At 34.6% G+C, this 16,743-nt stretch overlaps 1 protein-coding gene across 1 annotated transcript; it reads right to left on the bottom strand.

Annotated features, from left to right (window-relative positions):
• Positions 1 to 245: 245 nt before the first annotated feature.
• Positions 246 to 16,243, bottom strand: LOC142337816 (nucleoside diphosphate kinase homolog 7-like). Its single transcript, XM_075387346.1, has 10 exons — positions 15,560 to 16,243; positions 12,581 to 12,688; positions 11,940 to 12,106; positions 6,384 to 6,424; positions 5,857 to 5,977; positions 2,903 to 3,057; positions 2,217 to 2,446; positions 1,413 to 1,586; positions 1,034 to 1,141; positions 246 to 536 (listed from the first exon to the last, which is right to left on the bottom strand). The coding sequence occupies exons 1-10, from the start codon at positions 15,569 to 15,571 to the stop codon at positions 504 to 506; spliced, it is 1,149 nt and encodes a 382-aa protein (XP_075243461.1). The 5' UTR covers positions 15,572 to 16,243; the 3' UTR covers positions 246 to 503.
• Positions 16,244 to 16,743: the final 500 nt, after the last annotated feature.

The raw sequence follows: 16,743 nt of genomic DNA, 5'->3' as shown, positions 1-16,743 counted from the left end.
AAACTTTGAAGATTAAAAACCTCCATTAACACAATTAAATTTTTTCTTCAAAACAGTTTTTGTGAATCGCATGCTTATAGACTGCTAAGGCGTAAGGCTCTTCGTGTCCCTTCAGGCGTTACCTGTTTGAGGACAAAAAGCCAAATGGGTCAGGCGGATAATCGGTCAAGCGAAACATCGCATAAAAAAGCACATGACTAATATAATTGCTACAAACTTCGTTTGAGAGCAATTAAAAATCAATATTTAGCATCAAAAATAAATTTCAGTAGAAGTTGTATAACATCATTTTTTGATATACATCAAAGTAAAAACTGTGATTGATGAAAATTCTCACAGCAGTTTTGGTGTTGAAGGGATTATTCAAAATGAGCACATTTTGGTAAAAGTTCGATAATTACAGTTTATTTGTAAAGTCAAACGAAAGTACAGCGTCCACAGTTGTTTGATTTCTGTTTCGGAGCATATTCTGTAAGTTTTTCATCTACAGGGCATTAATTTGCTCACTGGGACAAAATTCGGAAAAAATATTCCACCTGAAACATTCAATTGCACGAAATTATTTTGCTAACCGCAATTTACTAATCATTACTTATAACATATCATAACTAACCATAAAGAGTTTCTCAAATCATATGATCAAATTGTGGACCATTCAGTTCTATTAGTCTAAATTTAGCTCTGTTCACAACCTCAGTCGTTCAGAAAAAGAATAAATTGAGGGATAATGGATTAAAATATAGAAACCCACTCAAACCATTAAGTATCACCAAACCAAGCGGAAAACCAAGCTAGAAATACTTTTTCGAGGCCTTGCTAGCAACAATCCAATTGGCAAGTTGTTTATTTTATTTAAAAAACCTGCCTTTTGTTTAATCACAGTAGTAATTACTTGTGCTTCGCGCTTTTACAGAGGCTCAATGCTGACACAATTGAAATCAGGTCAAGTTGTCGCTTTTTCTTCCCCTCTTCCATGATGGTAGTAGCAATAAATGCTTTTGAAAAGTGGAACTATAAGAAAGGTGTAACTGACCTCGAGTGGCGCATCGTCTACCAGGTCAGTGCAGTGGACAGCATTCTGCACTTTACTCTTTCCATATTTGGCTCTCAGTGTCTGTGGTCGAAGGTGTTTCGCTATCTCCTTAAACACACAAAGACACAAATTTAAATGATGGCACTGCAGTAGATACAATGTTTGTAGTGACTAGAACTGTGTCAACCAAAGTTGGAAGCTGATCTCGCAAACAAGATTCAACAATTCGAGTAATATATGTGCCAGGTATCTATCATCATAAACCCACTAATGCTTATTCGCAATTAAACTCTCCTCAAAGTTACCGTCAATATACTCAAATGAGAGGGTATTTTTCAAAGGGATATTACAGTGAGAAAGACACTCTATCAGTACTAACAGGGTCGGCTGGTCCAACGAATGCCCTGAATTTGGCTGGGTCTCCCTGGGGTGCTTCGACCTCTATGGCCACACAGGTTCCACTGCTCATCTCTACCACCATGTCCCCATACTCACTCACCACTCCCTTGTACACTTCTAGGAACTCTTCAGCGTCACTCTTCTCAAGGTTGAACTGCAACACAAACACATTCAGCCATTACTATTGCAATCAAGTGTCGTTCCATGATATCTTTTCTTTACGTTCCAATTGGTTTACTTGCATAGGCAACTATGAAGTGACATCGATAAAACAAAAGTCCATGTCTTCTGCGATTAAAATAAACTTAAGTTTGAATTCTGTCTTCCGATATCATTTATAGTTGCAACCTCAAAAATGATCGGAAATACAACGTTCAAAACTTCCACAAAACATGAGTTTTAGCATCGATCAAATGTCTTTGGTCACCTAATTCTATCGACCATTCTTCTACTCTAATTATGCAACTACAATAATTTCTGATTTCTGCGCAATCCACTCGCGCATATTAAATAGCTGAAGGTGATTTTCTCAAGCCATTGTCTATGAAAAAGTGACCAGCATTTGTCTCATTCAGAGAGAGATTTATGTGAAATGAAAACTTTGCAGAGAAAGCAGTGACAAAGATTTCGAACCCATCTCTCGCTTTAAAAAAATTCTGTTTTTGTTAGCCTCTGCAAACAAACCAATGAATGATATACAGTTATAGAGGTTTGAAATATCAATTTAGATGGTTAGTTTCTACTGGCGGGGGGGGGGGGTTACAAGGTTACAGTCACAACTGACACTCTTGATAGCTGTGATCTGAAGTCCAGCAGAGTCGATGTCTTTCACAATGTCTCCTAACTGGTCATCCTTGACAGCCTGTGGCTTCACTATGGCCAGAGTAGTGTCCCCACTCAGTCTGGCAGTGTTCCCTGGCCCCTTCTTCCTCGCATCCTTCGGAAAGAAAAATTCCAGCTCCCTCTGAGCGGATTCCTGAGAGTCGCTGCCATGACACGCATTTCTAGTTTGATCTGAACATAATTGACGACATCTGACTTTCGAAGCAGTGAGAAGTAGAGCTGCTTGATAATAATCTTGATAGAGGCATCAGTCGACTAACCAAAATTGCCTTTTGCTATCCTTTCAAGTATGCAGACGAATTTGTTTATATACTACTACTGTTGATACGTACTTGAGATCAATTTATTAATTTTATTAATAGTCGGGTACTAATTTGTATCGAACATTACTATATTTTACTAAATTTGGAGCTGACTCAAGTATTTCACTATTTCAAGCTATCGGAATAGACCTTTTTCTCCAATTCATCAACTGAAGCGTTAGTTTCTGTCTTCAATACAGTGCTTCACAATGTATAGTCAACGTGTGAGGAGTAAAGGAGACGTGCACCCCAATTATTATCGACCAAAAACATACAGAAAATGACAGATATATCTCGGGTGATGTATGAGAGGGCGGATGGGTACCTGTTCCGAATCTGGCTCTGATGCTGTTGGGTGCTGTTGCCTGTGCCTGGGCAGTGTTAGTTGGACCCAGTAGATCTCTCCACCTCATTACAGCATTTGGTCTCATCAACTCCAGGGCAATGCAACAACCACTCGTCATAAAGGACACTAGGTCACTATAAAGACAACACAAAATATCCATTTTCAGTTAGACTGAAATGATGCTCAAAATTTTACATCAGAATTATCTATCTCTATTATTCACATCTCAAATAAAGAGACAATAGGGATAATAGGCATGGCATTTAGAACTTTAGCTGTTAACAAACTATTGTCAAACTCAATTTCTTCACAGACACTATTTTTGTTTCAATCTTCATGAAACAAAACATAGCTGGCAGATTGACAGAAAATAGCCGCAATAGCTTCGTTGATCTGCAGTCTTGATCTGAAGATAGTAAAAGAAACAGACCAAAAAATTCTTTCTATTAAATGCTCAGATGTTACATTTTGATTAAGAATATGTCAAACTTGTTGCTGCTTCTAATAGCTGCTCTCAAAAACCTTCAATTAGTGTGGCACAAAATTACTTGACCTTATCTCTTTGAATTAAAAAAAGAACATAGCGGGACAAGTCCTGACGTACAATTCAAAGAATTTTCATTGACTAAATAAAAAACTAGACCTAGAACGGACGAGTGAATTGGAAAAACAATTTCCAAAAAAATCAGATAAAATTTAAAAAAGCAGAAAAGCAAAGTCAAAATGCCGCATGTGAACAAAAGGAAAATTGGTTCAAACAAAAAACTGGGCCTGGAATGAACAAGGAATGGATTGGAAAAACCATTTAGAAAAAAATCCTATCCAAAAAAAATCGAAAAAACAGTAAAAATCAAAATTAAATTGCCGCATGTGAAAAAACCCCTAGCGAGAAACCGAATTTCCGTTCAAATACCGTTATCTCACTCTACTTTAAAATTAGAGTGAAAAAATTTCACGCCGCAAAACCACTCGCTTTTTCGCTCCACGTCCTGTTTCGGCGTGACGAAAATCACTACTCTAAATTGAATTCGAAAGTCATGAAAATGTGTGAACAGATCTTTAAAAAAGACAGCGCCCCAATACAGTTCAAATTCTTTGGACTGTAAAAAGTCAATTTTAGAGTGAGGAAGTCATTTTTGTGAGAGGTAAGTCACGTGTGACCAAAACCTTCATCACGCGAATAAAAAAAACTCGATCCGCTAAGAATGAAAAATAACGTCCCCACGCAATTCAGTTGAAATTACAGGAACGAATGAACAAAAAGCAGATTTGAATTGGTTGTGACGTCAAATGGTTGTAACGAAATACAAATAATAACAAAATACAAATAAATACAAAATAAAAAAATAGCAGGACAAGTCCTGAAATACAATTCAAGGAATTTTCATTGACTAAATAAAAAACAGACCTAGATTGGACAAGGATTGGGTAGGAAAACAATTTAGAAAAAACAAATCAGATCCAAAAAGAGAAAAAAACAGTAAAATTCAATGTCAAATTGCCGTATGTGAACAAAAAAACCCTAGCGCAAAAGCAAATATTTGTCCAAACACCATTTTCTCAATCTACTTTAAAATCAGGGCTGGACAATTTCACGTTAAAAAACCACTCCGTTTTTCGATCCACTTCCTGTTTCGACGCGACCAAAATAATCACTCCAATTTGACTTCGAAAACATGAAAATGTGTGAACAGATATTAAAAAAAACATAGCTGGTAGACTCCGGAAACAACTCGAGGTAGAAAATTGACTACCCTTACTAATAAAGAACCTCCTAATTAATTATGCTTATCATTTTGAAACAATAACATACAAATGAACAAAGGAAAAGTAACTGACAACATAAACTGATAAAGAGTCTGATAAAAAAATGCAAATTGAGTCTGCAAAAAAACTACTAACAAAACCCTTTCGAAACAGTTAGTTTTTTTTTCAAAAAACGCCTGCCAAGTGTCGAAATAGTTCAAATAGAGAACCGGAGAGAGACAAAAATGGAGAAAGTAGATAAAAAACTTCCCAAAAACATTAAAGCAAAACTATCCACAAAACGTTAGAACGCTATTGCACATCAATTATTTGGCAATTAAATTGTATTAATGCTACTCTTGAGGTACCTACCTTCTTACCTAATAGCTGGCACAAACGTATTAAATAACAAAAAATGCAACAAACGAATGCTGTAAAAATTTGAAGAAGCATGCAAAAACTGCTAAAAACGCGTACAAACTGGGAAAATGGTTTAAAAATAGCTCAAAAATGAATCTAAAACATCCCTTTTTGATTCACATGGTCAAAAAAGCATTCAAACTCACTGTTACTATTTTGGGTAAAAAAATAGAAACCTCTTCGACAGAACAAAAATTTAAATTGAAAAGAACAAAAATTTACAACTTTTCAAATTAAGAAAAATTGCTCTGAAAATGCTGCACGTGATCAAAAACGTTCGCTCGCTTAACGAAAATTTGTTCACGCCTATTTTTCTCGCTCTCTCACTCTTTCAAAAATATAGCATGAACAGAAAACCACTCTTCTCTCAGCCTTCAGCAATTTCACCTAAACACTTTGTTTTCAGACATTTCACTTCCTGTTTCAAATACACTTCAACAAAATTACCCATAAAAAAGACGCTCCATCAATACTCATCTTCGAGTCATAAAAACAGCTCCCCAAAACAATTCAAATTCTTTGAATTGTAAAAAAACCAAGAGAAGGCCAATAATAGCCCCAGCTAACGCTGTGCGGCTATTAAACAATTTGTCTTGAGCTTAGAAATTCTTTGCTGCTTTTGGGCCACAAATCACAGGTTGGTATTTTAAATTTGGAGTAATGGGAGTCTTGATGATAACAATGAGTATATACGATACAGTCAATAATATTTCTTCTCTTTCCACATAGTCAAAGAGGATTCTAGTGTAGTGGAGTGAGTTACTAACTTGAAGAATGGCTTTCCATTGTGTTCTGCGTAGAAGGCACTGGCTTGTTCTTTGGTCAGATGACACATTTGGATCTGAGTCACTTTGAAACCATCCCTGTAAATGGCCTGCAAAATGTCACCTGCAACAAACAAACAAACAACAATTATACACATGACAACAATTATACACTTGTGCTCTTTTATCCTATTTCAAATAAACTATAACGTACTATAAAGGTAAGGAACAAAACGTTCTTTTCGTAAACCATTACAACCACTTATTCTAGCACAAACCGGCCAATTTTCTATTGAACACAGTCACGAAGAAAAAATTATTATACCCAAAAAAGAAAACCACAAATATGTTAGGGAGGCGAAGGCCGTTTCAAGTTCCAATAGCATATTCAAAGTAGCCCAAATCTGGTAACATGTATTGCCTCTATTAAAAAGAAAGCATTAAGTATAAGCATTATAGGGGTTGAGCAAACAACTTTGTACTGAGCAATGAGCACACAACAAACATGCATATATGTAAACATTACTGACCTTTGAATCTGATGGCGTCAGGCTTTATTATTGCGAATGTGCTAAAACACAAACACGTAGATATCAATCTAAAACAACAAAATAAAGCTTAAAAAACAATGACTATCAGTTTTAGGAATAATTTCTGACTACCAAAAAATGGGTACTATGAATACAACCGTTCGCGGGAGTCTGTAAGTTATTTGCTACTACAATTATGAAATTTGGCAATTTCGGAGCAGTTTTGAATGAAACTATAGTGAAAACTTCAGCACCATTAAATTTACCTAAAAATTGACAAAAAATGTTCACAGGAAAACAGCAGCCACTCGTTCATTTGACAAAATTCAAAATAGCTGATTGTCTAACAATTTTTTTTTTCAAAGAACGTGCTAATTTGATTAGTTTTCGCAAATCGCCATTCTCTTTGTTAAAAAGAGGATACAGGGATTATTATTAATACCACTAAATATTAGACCAGGTAAATCAGACAAATTGGATTAAAAGGTGAATGAGGGGGGGGGGGGGGTTGAATGAGGGTCAAAGTTTTAAGATATGAACTGCCCTTTACACCTTGTCAAAATAAATGAATCGCATACTTAGAGACTAGAAAGGCTGTAAGAGAGCTGCTCGGCCACTTGATGCCCTCCGAGCGCTACATGTTTATCCCGTTTTTAAAGACGAAAAGTCATATGGGTCACACGAAAAATTGGTCCAGCGCAAAATCGCATTAAAAAGAACACAGGACTAACATAAATGCTGCAAACGTTGTTTGAGAGCAATTATTTACCGGGTACCTAAACATGGGATTCATGGTTCCTTTTTTATTTTTTCGACAGTGACTCAGTAAAAGTATATTGATTTGCTGCGCAACTGCTGCTTATAAGCAACCCCTGCACGAAGAGCGAATACGGAAACAAGCCCAAAAAGATCAAAAAGACTTCAGAATGTTGAAATGCCGGTGAAAATTAGAGAAGCGGCACACATTTTTGTTTGATAAAATTAAGAAAACGTAGAAGGAAATATCCTTAAATAGAGTCCAAATTATTGGACGGAAACATGCAGACAATGTTAATCCGGAATAAAACGAAAAGTTGCTTACAAAAAGATAACTGTTGGTTTTAGAACATTTTTGAATACCAGAAAATGAGTACTATGAAGAAAATCACTCTTAGGAGTCTGTGAGTAGCAACGATGTCCCAATATACATCTAAAGCTTGTCGTTTTTTTGTTCAGATAGAATAAATTGCTTTTTAGCTACGTGAGTTTAAAAAAACTAAACTGAGCTGGGCTTTTCGTGTTTGTTTAGCGCATTCGAAAACATAAATGCTTCAAAAAATAAGTGATCACATCTTACAAAAAAGACAGAGTACCAATTAAATCCAAATTCTTTAGATTGTACATAAATAGGAGCCCAATATTAGCCAGCTGAGATTATGGAGGCTAAAAAAGCAAAATTTTTACAGATTGTAAGAAAACTAAGGACCGTAAAAAGGCTAACAAAAGAAATGATAAAATGATTGACTAAAATTTCATTTTCGTGATTTTTTTTAATGAATTATGTTTTTGGCTGAGTGGTGAATAACTGCACATACGCTAACTTTTACACGGCTTTTACGACTCGAACTGCTGATTAGATAGAGCACCCGAATTCCAATCTCATATGTTTGAAGTATTTTCGCTGTTGGCTCATTCAAGTCTCTAATTATACAAGGAGATTAATTTAAAAAGTTAATTTAAGATTCTGGATATATGAAGCACAGACGATATTGATGAACGTTCCCCTTTCTTTTTGTCTTTCTTTTCGCCACGAACACGTTTAACAAAACAAAAGCCAATGGGGCGCAACAATCATTTAGAAAGCCTGTATTAGGTTAATTGATCACACCATTTATGGTTTAGTAAAGCAAGACATTTATGGTTTAGTAAAGCAAGAATTGAAAATAAAAATTTAAAAAATTTCACAGGTTCAACTTTTTCTATTACACCCCACAGTGCAATTCATAATTTACTCATATCCATATTATAAAACATTGCTCTACTCATTGACAGATTTATCCCATCTGATAAGCCAAATTCAACTATGTAACTTGACATAAGGAAAAAAAAGCCTGCAGATTATCAGAATAGCTACGAAATAGACTTGCGTGCCATAGAATACAGATGAAAACAAATGAGTTGATAGAATCATCGACGCCACTCAAAAAACGATGAAAAATTTTTTAGTGATAAATTGATATGGATGGCTAAATTTCTCAACAGACACCTTTTTATTAGGGACATTTATTACAAATATGAATTTCTTTGACCATAAACTAAATCAAGTTCAACTTGAGTTTTAAGTGCAATAGTTATTTTGTCATCAAGATTAAGTCACCTATGATCAAAATCCAGTTCCAAAAAGCCATAAAATTTCTCTCCAAGTGTGACAAATGACATTACGGGCACAAGAGCCGTTAGTGAGAGGAAGAAGTCGTTCATAAAATACTTTTTCAGCTTTTGTGTGAACAAACAAAAACATAGCCGGAAGACTACAAAATTAACTCGATTTACCAATTCACTCAAACTCCACTCAACTAATAATTAAAATAACCTATGTATACTAGTCTCTTTGGCGAAAAATATGAACAAAATAAAATAAAAGTAAAATCAGATTAACATTGTCCTAAAAAACTCCATACAATTTGATACTCCCAAACTATTATGCGTTACAAACCATGCCAAAAAGTTAGCTCTCCTCAATACAAAACTCGAAATGATAGCCACAATAATACAAACATTAAATTTAGTGAAAACAAAAGGAATACAATATTGAAGAAACAAAATTTCGAAAACTTTGAACTTTAAGAAAAATCGCCACAAAGTGTTGAGCCCCTAAGTCGCATCAATTGTTTAAAATCTATTGATAATGTAACTGCTAAATCAGTGACCTGCTACACACCTAACACACAAGTAGATAACAAATAAGAAATAAAGAAAGGAAAAAAATCAAAACAACTTTCGAATAAGTAAAAGTTAAAAGCACCCTATTTAATCATCAAGTTTCACTTTTTCTTAGTCTGCCCTTAGTCAACACACCGATAACACGGCTATAAATTAAATGGAAGCAATGAACTGCAGAAATATTGAGAAAAAAAAACACAAAAAAACCCACCAATTAACCAAATTTAATCAGTTGTCTTTAATCCAATTTTACAAAAACAGCCAAAATTTATAGCGATCTGATAAAAAGATCAGCAAACCACCAACAAAAACCAGCTTTCACCCCAAAAATCCCGAAGGATATAAAACTGCCAAAATGAGACAAGAAAAATGCAACATAACAAATATAGCTCAAACTGCATCTTGTAAGATTACAGCTTTGCAGCCATAAAAAATCATAGAGGAGCCCGTTTCAACAGTTCTTAAGCCATAGGTTTTTCTTATTGCGTAGATTTTTGACAAAAAAAGTTGTTATATGAAATTCTATAGCCGTTAATGAAGTCAACAAAACACAAAAGACTATAAACATCTTAAACAAAAACATATAAGACTTTAATTGTATTGAGTTAAATAAAATAGTTATTGAGTAAAAATTTTCGAGTCTTCGGACAATTTGAAAAGACAAAAAAAAGAAAATTTCTAATATTTTATTGATCAGCATCAACTCAGAACTCATATGAGAACACAGTTTCTCAACTGCTTATTGCTTATTTGGACATGATACTGAAGTATTGAAAAAATTAAAAGTTTTATGTTTAGTTCTTTCGTTTCACAAATTCATTTCAACTTGAGCTTTAATACCTAAACATATTTATAGAAATTAAACCCTGAAGTTTCTTCAATATTAAATAGAAGTCAGAAACACAAGTTAAATTAATCAATCAAGCCTTTGGTTAGGTATGTTTTAAAAGTAAACTGTTCAACCAAGGGAACAACGGTAAATTAGACATCCAAAAGTACTTTTATCTAAAAGATTTAAAAAAACATTGAAAGAAGATAAAACCGCTAATCAGATTAATTTTGCCTTTAGTAGAAGTAATGAGCGTTCTGTCGTTAGTGGGACTGATCTACAGAATCGGTTATTGTTTAAAAAACGAACAATTATTTTTTAAAGTCTAAAGAGCCATTAGCTCTCCACTGAAAGCACTAAATAGGTTCACTTAAAACTCCTTAAGAAGCCTATTGCAGTTTTAGTCAACGAGTCTAGGCCATAGGACTACAAAAATTTATTAAATCCTCAAAAAATCAAAATTTCATTAAAAATTACGAAAATTCAGACGAAGCCATAAAAAACATGAGCGATTCCTTGAAAACTAAATAATTGTTCATTGTGCCTAATTTAACTGTAAATGAGATTTTTCATTAATGGAACTTTGAAATGTGACTAGTCTCTACGTTACCTAAAAAACAAATATGAAAAAGCATTTTAAAAAATTTTTGTGATAATAAACTTCCCTATGAGACCAAAACTAGCCTTTTTTCGCCTTTTGTCTATTGAGAACACAAAATTATTTCAATTTGTAGCGTAAAATCTAATTTCAAACTAACATTTTGAAAGAAATCGAATCTGAACAAAAATTACGCTAAAGTGAACAAAATCATGCCAAATATCACGTGTTCACACAAAAGTTTAAACCTTGATAACTCCACAAAAAAAAGCGAATCAAAATCTTTAATTTCGAATTCTATGCTGGAAGAGCTTTTTAATGATATAACCCACTCATATTTTCTACGATTAATATACCTATCGGCCAAAATTGACTGAACAAAAAAACCCCATTTGAGTATATCTCCCCACAAGTGGGGTCGGAACAAACAGAAAGCTTCCTTTATGTTTTCTACCCGGCAGGTCATGCCTTGATCCTATGTGGATGTTCTCGATTTTCATCGACTTGCCTTGATTGCAAAACCATTCCTCATTGTTTCTTTCACAGCAACGTCATCATTCAAGCCATTTAATTTTATTTGATGGACTATGCGGGAATTCTCTATGCGTCTATGACTCGCAGGAGGTGTCTTGTTTCTTTATAATCACTTTCCTACTCCTGGCCAAGAAGGGAAAGATCTAAATTTATCAATAAAAAGTCAGATCATTTCAATTTCAAATGAGTAATCAATTTACAACCTCGCATTGCACCTGGCAAGCTTTACCCACCACCAATGTATCACAAGCTGTTATCCAAAATCTTCGCTGTTAAATCGAGATACTTAATGTGAGTTAGTGTATTAATGTAATAATAAATTACTGTATGCAATACAATGAGGCACCATAGCTTCACAATGTTGCAGAATCTCTATCAAAAACTTGCTTACAACAAACGTTGTTAACCTGAGAAGAATATTACCCAAAACCGAATGACATAAAGATCAGTATTTACGAGATAAGTCTTCATGTGTATAATCAGAGAGCACGGAGCTTGAAATTGTAAAAAAAAACAGAATTCCAAAAAAATGAGATGTCAGTTTACAACTTTGTTCATTTGAAACTGCCATTCTGTTGTAAAACAAACTGCGTGAACTCTGTAACAGCGGTGTATGATTGTTAGTTTACTTCATGCTAAGCGTGTGCATGTTTTATGAGTGCAGTGTGCTCACGTTTCCTGTGAAGTGCCGAGTGCCTTGCGTGTGAACTCATCCCCGTACTCCTTGAGAGTCATCTGTCTGCTGTAGACATTGATCACATTCCCCACAAAGTATTCACTCCCCTTTATTGTTTCATACTTTGTCTTCTTCAGGAAGGAACGACGTGTCTTCAGGTCAAACTGAAACATACCCCCCTCGCTTTAACATCAAATTTCGTATAGCCAAGACAGACATTAGAAGAAAAAGCCACCAGAGAAGAAAAATATAGTCGCCACCTGAATATTTATGACCTTATTTCAAAACAGCTCTCATAACTAATACAACCCATAGTAGAACCATACACGCATAAAACAATTCAACTTCTTAGAAATGTGACTATGGCACAAAACTCTGTTAGACTTGTTTATTTGGAAAAGATTCCATGAATTTAGTACTTGTAATTTTTTTAAGGAACTGTCAAAACATAAATAATCGCGGGAATCAAATTTCGTCTCAACGATATATCTTGTTTTTGGGTGTTCATGCCGCAACCACTTAAACTATTTTGCAACAGCTTCAAGGTTCCAATAATACCTTAGTAAGTCTCGCTTTTAAGATACCGACCATAAGTGACCACATGGTTACTGATAAGTGGGGCTCTCTTATCTACTTACAATTTCGATGGAGCAGTCCCTTGGGTAGAAGAAGAGTTGGTACTGTCTCACTAGGGCAGCCTGGGGATCGAACCACTCTGCTATGAAACAGTACCTCGTAGAATCCTCCTTAAACACATTCACTTATGTAGTGACATAACACAAAAGTAGTGAGAATATATATAATAGCAATGAGTAAATAATATCATTTAGAGCCATAACCCTATAGGAAGAATAAGAAGGCTACTGTTTTTCTAGTCTACTTAACTTTGCCTCGATTGTGAACAGCACAAACTGGATCTACATGAGTCAATATACTCAATTTAAAGTGACCCACACAAACCATCTTTTCAGCAACAATTCCTCTCAAATCTTCAGAGGCGAATTTCTTAAACTTCAAACACAAACTTCTATTAAAGTTAGCATTAACTATTTAACATTATTTATAAAATGTTACACAAAATAAGCTATATTTGATACTCTTATCCCTCAACTACAAATGTGGCAGTCTGATAATTAAGGCACGAGTCTAGCACCAAAACAATTCATATAATGCAGGTAGCAAAAAAGCAAAACTTGATTTATATTTGTTCCCAACAAAAACAGTTTATAATTTCGAAATATTTCAGAACGTCAGTAGTTTTGATATGCAGTAGTTACATTAGATAAAAAGCCCATCCCGTGATTAATAAAAAAAGATTAATATATTTTGAAAAAAGATGGATTTTCTCAACATTCACCTCTTATTATATAAGTGGTTTAACAATTCATGTAATGCTTTCAACTTTTCCACACTAATTGTGGCATAAACACACTCACGTTAGAAATGTGGCTTACGTTAGAGAACGGACACCAAGTTTTCAAATATTAAAAAAAACTTTTTCCTGTCGTTCTGAAGGTTTACGTTTTTCAAAGTTTCACCATTCTCAAGCTTTTGCAACAGTTTTCAAGACAACCAAATACAAAATATCGGGTCACAAATCAATCGTTTCTGTACCACGTCAAATACTAAGAGCCAATTCAAAGAACAAAAATAGGTATAAAGACAGGTCAGATTAATACATTTTTCTATCGAAGTCCATAGAAAATCACCATTTAATGTTTTAAATTTTTTCTCTTCTTATGCTCAAATACACACTTTTGAACGCAACAACCACTGGGCTACCAAACTGACATCTTCGATCATCCTTTTTTCTTAACAGAAAAATATAATACCTGAAGATGCTAGATATAGCGGAAACGCTTGTAAATATAATTTATAATCGACTTAGTCATTTAACAACTAACTAATTCAGTCAATAAATTAGAAGCCGTAGAAAGGCACAAAACAATGATGTTGATCGAAGATGTATCACTTATAGAACATTTTGGCTGCCAATTCACTTTTTCACAGTCTTAGCCAAATCACTTATGAGAGTTAGCGGGATCTGCTGCCCCATATTATAACGGTACCAGGACGAAAATTAAACCCGTTTGCGTACCACCGATTGAAAAACAGCAGACACTTGGAATCGAGCATCTCACTAAACAGAAAGACAACAGAAACAGGAACAATTCTGAATTTCCGCAGCTGCGCACCAATCCAGCATGAAAAAAAATGTAGAGGGTACTATCCATAGCAACTGGCAATACTTTGATTAAGCCCTTAAAGTCAACGATAACAAATGGCTGACTCAAAATCAGCAATATAGGGGCCAATTAAGCATGAAAGTAAAAGAAAAGTTGCGAAAAATAACCAATATTAGAGTGATCTACACAACAAGAAAATCTGCTTACCATCATTAAAGTCCAGTTTTGATCAGTATCTAAAACGTAAGTGGTATACGAAACTACTTGTAGTGGTTGCAATTCCAACTGTATCGGGCAAACCTGCACACAAATAACCACGCGGATGGCACAGCATGAAAAAAAGACTCGCCAGTAAGTCAGCACGTAAGCAAATGTTGTGGCACTTAACACGCGTTTGATTGGCGTATAATTGATCAGTGCAGTGGGTCACAAAAGCTTAAGACTGTCGAAGCAACACATATATCACAACGGAAGCCATTGCTGATCACGCGCGACGAGTATAGAAGCCAGGAGCTTACATTAAAATACTAGTTAACAGTGGTCATATTACTTTGATTAAAAAAAAACACTTTAGCGAATGAAAACATTGAACTGTTCCAAACACTTGCTGAAGCCGTAGAAACTTATAGAAAACTTTTAAACGATCAAAGAAAAAATCATGAATCTAGATTAATGGTCTAAACGAAAACGAAATTTTAGAAATTTTAGTTTTATCAGAAAAACTTTTCCGAGAAACTCTTAATTTACTTTTCTGTTTCATAATTGAATTGAAATCATTTTAATTATCAATAAATTGACTTGAAGTTGCATTCCACCTGATGATGCTCGATATAGCAAAGTTTTGTAAACAGAGTCCTTTAACAACAGATTAACCTAACATAAATGACTAATGTTGGACGAATTTCTCTCGAAAGACTGGCGAGGCGAACAATTTAGAAGAACAATTTACGGGCATTGCACACAATCGGTTTTAATTTATTAACAGACTTATTTTCTGCATAAGCGCAATTCGGATCTATTATGTTTTGACATGCACCACTCAGGAAGTGAACTTGAAAGAATGTTCTAGAAGAAAACGGCCAAGAAATTTTGCATAAAAAAGACACACCTTTACGATAATTGCTTCCAAATTCGTTCAAGAGCAAGTAATAACTTATATTCAACTTTTTTGAGATTCAAATGAATGGAAATGAAACACACAAAAAACATATTTCACTAATTTAAACGGCGTCATTTGACCACGAAGCTGGACGGGGGGTATTATGGAAAACTTCCTACAGTTTCTGCAGGATTGAGAAGTTTGTTGAAATATTCTGTGCGACGCAAACTTGACGAGCCCTCTTGTTACACTGAATTTGGTAGGGGTGGGTGGCAGACCTTGCTAAGTGTAACAGGTGAAAATGTCCATTGAGTAAAAGCGAATCAACTTACAACTCCGTTCATTGTCACTTTGAGCTCGTTGATAGTTTACAACTGTCGTTTCTGTTGAATAAAGACAGGATTCTCCAACTATGAGCACAGTAAAATCTTAACTCTGTAATAAGTTACCTATGAACAATAAGAGGTTACAAAATCTGACACTATTATGACCGATAATTGAATTGAGTAAATAACTCTAAGTATTTTTTTTGTGAAATAGGAATTAACGGCTAACTAAATCAATATCAATTCTGAAACGGAGTAAGAATTCAACTCAAACCAATTCAACAATTGATACTATTCAATTCTACTCTGAGCTCTAAAAAAGCACGTTCAAAAATACTGCACACGTTTTACGCTCTACACACAAAAAACAACACATACATAAACAGAACAGCAGCAGTTGTAGTATGAATATGGTACTGTTTGTAAAATTACATCGGCTAATACTATGTGTGGTACATTAAAAACAGTCGATACACTCACAAACACAATTATATCCAAACATCAAAATGTGCTTCAAACTCAAGTGGAAAATAGGAGTAGTAAGCAAACTAAAACTGTATAGGGAAAAAAACTCAAAATAAAGAAGTAGTTATTACAAAATGTAAAAAGAAGGGATAACTAGTCATCGTTTGTGAAATTGTAGTAAAATGAAGGCACATCATCTCCATTCTCATGATCAAACCTGAAAAAAATTTTGAATGGTTAACTAATTAGTTTTAAGTTGCTGTTTTCTTCCATTATAAACGCATCTAGTTTTATAGCATTCGTATTTTATAAGGCTGAAAAGGGAGGCCATGCATAGACAAGTCATCACTGCGCAGACATGAACAATAGTCTCAAAAATTTGAAGGCCAAGTGTTCCTGGATCACACACCCTATCTTCCACTTTTTGAGGCCATCGCAGACTGAAGTTGATGTCATTACTTAAAACGCACTAACATCTAGAATGTGAAACTCTATCAAAAAATTCCTCTTTCTATAAAAGTTAATGAGACACAATTTTGACTCATTTTTTTTGCTTTGTGTCTGTTTGCTTCCTTTTGCATCTACTAGATGTTTTTAAGAAAAAGGTATCAAATCATTTTATAAAGCTCAGAACACTCAACAAGTGATTTTTAGGTATCTGATCAAAGTTCGGGGAAATTTGTTTCATAGTTCGAATTTGTTTTTCCCCGATTTTTCTTTTCGGG

This window comes from Convolutriloba macropyga, chromosome 4, assembly GCF_964194025.1.
Source record: "Convolutriloba macropyga chromosome 4, txConMacr16.3, whole genome shotgun sequence".
NCBI classification, from domain to species: Eukaryota; Metazoa; Xenacoelomorpha; order Acoela; family Convolutidae; genus Convolutriloba; species Convolutriloba macropyga.
This window is presented reverse-complemented; position numbering and strand designations above follow the sequence as displayed.